Source organism: Formica exsecta, unplaced genomic scaffold, assembly GCF_003651465.1.
Source record: "Formica exsecta isolate Colony F162 unplaced genomic scaffold, ASM365146v1 scaffold32, whole genome shotgun sequence".
In the NCBI taxonomy this organism is placed as follows: Eukaryota; Metazoa; Arthropoda; class Insecta; order Hymenoptera; family Formicidae; genus Formica; species Formica exsecta.
This window is the reverse complement of record NW_021850453.1, coordinates 388,969-396,037: the sequence shown is the minus strand read 5'-3', so window position 1 is coordinate 396,037 and position 7,069 is coordinate 388,969. Positions and strand designations below refer to the sequence as shown.

General features: G+C 29.2%; 1 protein-coding gene across 2 annotated transcripts in view; it reads left to right on the top strand.

Annotated features, from left to right (window-relative positions):
• Positions 1 to 6,130, top strand: part of LOC115238037 (ER degradation-enhancing alpha-mannosidase-like protein 3) — a 12,714-nt gene extending 6,584 nt beyond the window's left edge. Inside the window, exons 8-17 of one of the 2 annotated variants that reach the window (XM_029811542.1) lie at positions 429 to 600; positions 705 to 862; positions 961 to 1,065; positions 1,183 to 1,527; positions 1,602 to 1,766; positions 1,844 to 1,942; positions 2,044 to 2,361; positions 2,441 to 2,654; positions 4,003 to 4,115; positions 4,203 to 6,130. In XM_029811542.1, the coding sequence (XP_029667402.1) occupies positions 429 to 600; positions 705 to 862; positions 961 to 1,065; positions 1,183 to 1,527; positions 1,602 to 1,766; positions 1,844 to 1,942; positions 2,044 to 2,361; positions 2,441 to 2,654; positions 4,003 to 4,115; positions 4,203 to 5,903 (3,390 nt within the window). In that variant the 3' untranslated portion in view covers positions 5,904 to 6,130. The remainder of the gene's footprint in view (positions 1 to 428; positions 601 to 704; positions 863 to 960; positions 1,066 to 1,182; positions 1,528 to 1,601; positions 1,767 to 1,843; positions 1,943 to 2,043; positions 2,362 to 2,440; positions 2,655 to 4,002; positions 4,116 to 4,202) is intronic. The other variant, XM_029811543.1, reaches the window with a different exon arrangement.
• Positions 6,131 to 7,069: the final 939 nt, after the last annotated feature.

The window sequence follows — 7,069 nt, the reverse complement described above, 5'->3', positions numbered from 1 at the left end:
GGTAAAGATTGTGCCAACGCTCGTGAGCGGGTAGAGCACAGTAATCTGAACAGAAAAGTCCTGTAACATTTTTTTATATAACGCGTAATAAAGGAATTATTATTGAGTAAAATCTGGCCAATCAGCGCCAACCTTTAGCCGGGCGCACGTCAGTGAGCCCCGCGCTGTGAAGTGTGCGCCGCCGCATACTATCAGGCGGGCGGCTCACCGACGTGCGTCCGGCTAAAAATCGGCGCTAATTGACCAGATTTTACTCAATAATAACTCTTTTATTAAGCGTTATATAAAAAAATGTTACAGAACTTTTCTGTTCAGTTTACTGTGCTCTAGCCGCTCACGAGCGTTGGCACAATCTTTACCGGACATCCTGTATATATATATATAGCAATATCTAATTAATACTTAATGATAGAACTCTATTTCTTTAGGAAAAAGCACAGAAAGCTATGGATGTTTTGTGGCGAATGAGACATCGTGGTACAGACTTAATGGGATCTGTATTAAATGTAAACTCTGGGGATTGGGTACGAAGAGATTCTGGTGTCGGTGCTGGCATAGATTCTTATTATGAATACTGTCTTAAGGCATACATTTTACTTGGTAATTATATACATATTCTTAATAATTATATTCATATGCATACTATTATGGTGCATCTGTCTAATTAAATTACCATACATATATATCTTATATTTTTTATGCAGGTGATGAAAAATATCTAGGGCGTTTCAACAAACATTATCAAGCTGTAATGAAGTATGTTAGCCAAGGACCTATGTTGTTAGATGTGCATATGCACAGGCCAAACACTAACTCTAAAAATTTTATGGATGCTTTATTGGCCTTTTGGCCAGGTCTGCAGGTATATATTGGTAATTTTTATATTAAAAGAAAGAAATTTATTTATCTAGATGACATTTCTTATTTATTTGATTATACTTCTTGATTATGCTTCTATAGGTTCTTAAAGGCGACATTAAACCTGCTGTAGAAACACATGAAATGCTATATCAAGTTATGCAAAGACACAACTTTATACCAGAAGCATTTACTACTGATTTTCAGGTATATATTATTTATACATTACGATTGATAAAATATATAGAATTTATCATTTTTATATAATATGTATATATATATATATATATATACACAATATTATAACAATACTCGGAAAAATAGGTACATTGGGGACACCATCCGCTGAGACCAGAATTTTTAGAATCAACATACTTCTTATATCGAGCCACAGGCGATCATTATTATTTAGGAGTCGGACGTAAAGTACTCAAAAGTTTGCAAACATATGCAAGAGTACCATGTGGTTATGCAGCTGTATCAGATGTTAGAACTAACAAACATGATGATACAATGGATAGCTTTGTATTGTCTGAGACATTTAAATATTTATTTTTATTATTTGCGGAACCAGGAGAATTAATTTTAGATTTGGATGAATTTATTTTTACTACTGAAGGTCATTTACTGCCACTCACGCTTGCTTCCATAAGAACGAATATTTCATCTGTAAGTATACTATAAAATATAATTGGCACAAGTGATAAAGACATTGTTAAATTTTACATTTTTAATTATATAAGCAGGATTTCGAACGAGATATGGTATATGTAGATGAATTTGATCGTACTTGTCCAAATAGTTTACATTTATTTCCCGCATCAGTAAGGCAACCTTTGAGAAATATGGTCGAAGATGTTTGCCCAAGACGATCGATTAAACGACGATTAAGCGCATCACAATTTCAAGTTTGTTTAAATTATATATTTGCATATCTATTAGCAAAGAAATTTATCTAGAAATTTATTTCTCTTTTTTACTGTAGGCAAATAACTTGGAACATTTGAAAATATTGAGTGATATGGGAATAACGACTCTAACATTAGCAGATGGGCGGATTCAGCTTTTGCACACATTTTCTAATGTAATTTATTTTTTATATAAACAGACATAAAAATGTTTATTGTTTTATATTTTATTATTATCTATATTACATAATCAATTATAACACATTTGTTTAAATAGGCGAAGACAACGCAAGATTCAGAGGAAGGACTATTATTCATGCAAGAAATGGTCGAACTGAGTAAAATGCAAATGCAACAACCAGAAACTAAACCGCAAACAGTAACGTTCACACGACCCAAAACAGATCCATTGGAAAAAGTTACATTGTTAGCTGGGCCGGCGCAATTCGGGCCTGAATTACAGAATTTCGATAAGATTACGGGAAAAGTGGTATTTACATATCCATCCACAGCTTGCGATGATCTGCACAACGTGGACAAGTTGGCAGGCAAAATAGTGATCGTAAATCGCGGAAACTGCATGTTCATAGAAAAAGTATATATCTTTACACACAAAACATTTTTTCAAACCAGCTTTCCATCTCGATTTTATATGTTTGTACGCGTGATTTTAGGCGCGCAGAATTCAAAAAGCCGGTGCACTTGCCGGAATAGTATTAGATAATGTTGCCGATTCGAGCGCGGCAACATCGCCCATGTTTGCAATGTCCGGCGATGGAAAGGAGATAGATGACGTCACAATACCTGTTGTATTTCTTTTTTTCACAGAAGCAGCCGAGTTGATAAAGGCTATTAATGAGGCAAATGGCGATCTTACTGTCATGCTTGGTAATAATGATTGAATATATATACCAGACACCCAAAGAGAAATATATAAATCGTTCCATTTCTCGGGTATTATTTTATAAGAACATTTTACCGCGATTTTTAACACTTCTTTAATATATTTAGAATCGATTTCTCCTTAGCAAAAATATTGAGAAGCATCAGCTATTTTCAAATTATAAACAAATCAAAGAGAAGAGCTTTTCTCAAACTAAATTTCAGGGACAGGATAACAAAGCTATATTTTTTAACTCATTTTAGATATGCTTTATTTTATTACAATTTTATTTTAGTTATAATAACTAAAATAAAATAGAAGGTTAGAAATTGGAAAGTTGTGATAAATGATGATTTTGTTAAGGATAAATTCTATATTTTTTGCAAAGAATAAAATAGCTTCAAAAAATTTGTTGTTAAAAATCTGGGTGTTATTTTTACCATATATACATTTGAATTAATATAGAATCGATTTTTCTTCAGTAAGATGACATCGATATTGAAAGATATTAAAAGACATTCTTAATTAAGACGTTCTTAAATAATTAGAGATTAAAAATATATATAAAAAGATATATTAAGAATTTTTTAAGCAAAGTAAACTTTAAAAGAGAAGATAAACGTATATATGATAGAATTATTTCTTTAAGTTAATTTTAAATAAGTTTTCATATGAAATTCTAATTTAAAGATTATATATATTATAAATTATACATTATTGAAAATTTCAAAATGTTAAAGACTGTGATAAACGATGATATTCTTGACATTTTTTCTAAGGAAGAATTGTCTTTGTGTGTGAACAGACTGTAAAAATTACAATTAAAAAGATCCCCACACACACACACACACAATGATTTTGAAAGAAACTTGTACAAAGAATATATTAAGACAAATGTTTTTCTTTTTAATTGTGGATTCTTTGATCCATTAAAATGTTTTTCTTATTTTTGAAAAATTAATGGAATGTTTTTTTATTTCCTTCACACTTAATTTTTTAAGTTTCCACTATATTAAATACTTCATTTAAGTAACCAAGTAATAAATTCTATTATAAAATAAGTGTTTTAAGTTTTCTAAAAATTGAAATTCTATCATTTTGTTAGCTGCTTTAAAATTTAATTTGCAAGCAGATTTTTATTTTTAATTATTAATAATTAAAAAATTAATTATATTTCTGTTTAAGAAAAATTAATTAATGATGTGCACACACATGCTTAAAGAATTTGCAATTAAAAGGAAATGTCTGAGTCATCATAGTCTAAGATATACTGGAGAATACTAATTATATATAATATGCGTGCGTGCATAATTATATATTTATTTTACTATTATATTTCGCACATGATTATAGGAACATATTCTGCAAAAGAAGAAATTCAACTTAAAGCGCCTACTGATTTATCATTATTTGAACGTCTAAAAGGATCATTAAAATCATTTCTCAGCCGACATATGAGTCCACAGGTCTGTTGACTTCTTTGAATTTTTATACAAGATCTATTCTGTATTTTATATCACATTTTTAAAAAATTATATGTGTATTCTTTGTAGGCGACAACTATTGGATCCAGTTTAGATATAACGATTCCTGTAATTGAATCACAGGAAGATCAAGAGGATGTAGTCGATTTTCATTATTTTCATGCGGAAATCATCAAAGATTCGCTTGGTGGTGAAGTGAGAATTACTGCCTCTTCTGAACCTGCAATTATCATCTTAAGACCAGATTCTACACCAATAGAAAGATTATGGCATCAGTTGAAGGAAGTGTTTGTCAATCAGATATTCCTTAATAGGAAAGAAAATAAAGGTATAAGAATCAGGAGTTTTATTTTGGAGAGCTATTACAATTGGGTAAACAAAGCGCGTGGAGTACTTACGAAAACATCACTGTCTTACAAAGTTCGATGGTTCTTAAGTGAACTATTAGTAGTTTCACCAAACTCATCTATTAAAAAGATAGGGCAACTATTAGAATTAAACAAGCAGAAATTATTGAAACAATATTTACTCACAAATATGGATACTATGGTATTGAATTTAAAAACGGTAGCCACAAAATTAAAGAGTATAAAATCAGTAAGACCCAAAATGGAGCAATTATTAAAAATATCAGAATCTGGCATTACACAGATTGAAAATTACTCGTTCTTGCGTCATTTATTAATTGATTTGTTCGACGAAGAAGATGAAGTCATTAATCAACATATTACTCTTTTGGATCATGTCCATGCAGAAGTGCATACTATATATCAAGAAATATTAATTGATGGAGTACAAAGGCATCTGGAGAAATTGGGAGAAGAAGATAATTCATATTATGATATATTAATTGCTGATCTACAAAAGAATCTAAAAAATATAGATAAAGAAGAAAATTTACTTGGAAAAACTAAAGAGAGCGATTTAGCAATTGCAGAATTTATAAATGACAGTAATAGAGGTAAAGGAGAAATTGAAGCTAAAAACATTAACATTTTAAAGAAGGATAAGAAATCAAGCACTGAGAAAATAGAAAGCACTGAGAATTTCGAATATTTCATACTGACAGAACTAAAGAAAGTTGTGAAATACTCTGAGCAAAATATCTTAGAAAAGTATGAAGATGTAAATAGTGAATCGAAAAGTGCTGTCACACAAGATAAGGAAAATAAGGATGCTATTAAATCTAATGATATTATTTTGCACTCCTCTAAAAATCAAAGCAAAAACGATGATAGAAAGAGTAAAGTTCAAAGTTCACATCAGAAAAAAGTAGGCTTACAAACAACAAAAGCAGTAGATGTGGGATTTGAGAAAGTAATTATGGAGGAAAAACAAGAGGATAAATCTTCTACACATTCTATATCCGATACTAACAAGTATCATGTTTCTGATATACCTACAACTATGGATACCAATGTAGGGACAGCTTTTCCCAATAAAAGACGTACTTTATTACAAGAAATACAGAGAGATATTAATGACATGCAACATTCTTATAAAACTGTTTTAAAAGAAAAATTATTTAATAAGAAAGATTTGATTGCAAATAAAATTATATTTACTGATTCATTAGAAGAGTTTAAAAAATTTATGTCGACTACCAACGAGGAGAAAGTATTAAAAAAAAAATCGCAAATTTCAGATATACAATATAATACTATAAAACTAAGTAAATTGAAGTATGGGAAAAAATATGTGAGCAAAAACATTCAACAGAAAGAGGAAACCAAACCAAAATTAGTTAAACATATCGATGACGAATTATAACAATAGCTTTTAAGATTTAGGCTAAATTATAGTTATTATATAAACAGAGACAGAGAATCAATTTCCAATGGCCATAAGGCTATCTGCATAAGGCTGCATTGCAAATGATATTTTTGCACTGTGATCTAGATGTGTGTGTAAAATGAATTTCAATTGATTTCTATATACACAAGATCATCTAGAAAAATACCAATTATTCGATAAAAAAAAAAAAAAAAAAGAAAATTGTCGGATTATAACAACACTATAATATAACATTATAGAGAAAATCTGTAGATTTTAAATTAATGCTTATAAGAAAATCTATTTCCATTTGTTATTTAGAAGAAGGCAGTGATATTGCTATAGAGAATGCGTAATATATACTATGAACATAACATGTGTGATACATATGTGTTAAAGTGGTTGTGAAGATATATTCTGAACAGACGGTTAACTGATATATGTACATACATTTCATGTATTATAGTATAATCTTCTACATGCAGTCTCTCCTCTCTCTCTCTCTCTCTTTCTCTCTCTCTCTCTCTCTTTTTCTGTTCCAGACTAAAATATGATAGTAAGTTTTTCCTTTCTTCCATGAAAGCAGATTTGTGTCCTGATGAATCTATTCTATGATTTGTATTATAAAATTGTATTATACGATTGTGTATATATTATAAATTCAAAAAAGGAGAATAGCACTCTAAAATATTCCATGGTGTAAGAGTATAATGGTAACATCACAAATCGGAATAGATGCAATATTTTCTTTCTATTAACATTTTGTATCATTTCATTTAAAGATGTGCCATGATTATTGATAATACATTTATGCAGTTTAAGATAACATTTAGTGTAAAAATAAAAACGCTCAAAGCACAGTTTTCAATTTGTTGCAAAGATTTTAATGTTAATCTTCTTTGGTCATATTGATATAAAAATTTGATTAAAAATCCATTTACAAAATGGTATATCTTATAACAAAAAGTTGTGTAATGCTTTAAACTTTATATCAATCATATATTTTTGTAAGCTTTTATTCGTATAGGTTTTTTTTTATTAAAATTTTGTATCAATTTAAAAATTAAATTTTTGTTAAAATTTTTGAGTATATTTGTAATTGTAGAATAATATATGTGAATCTATTTATATTTTATTTGATATACTAAATAATGAAAAAACAA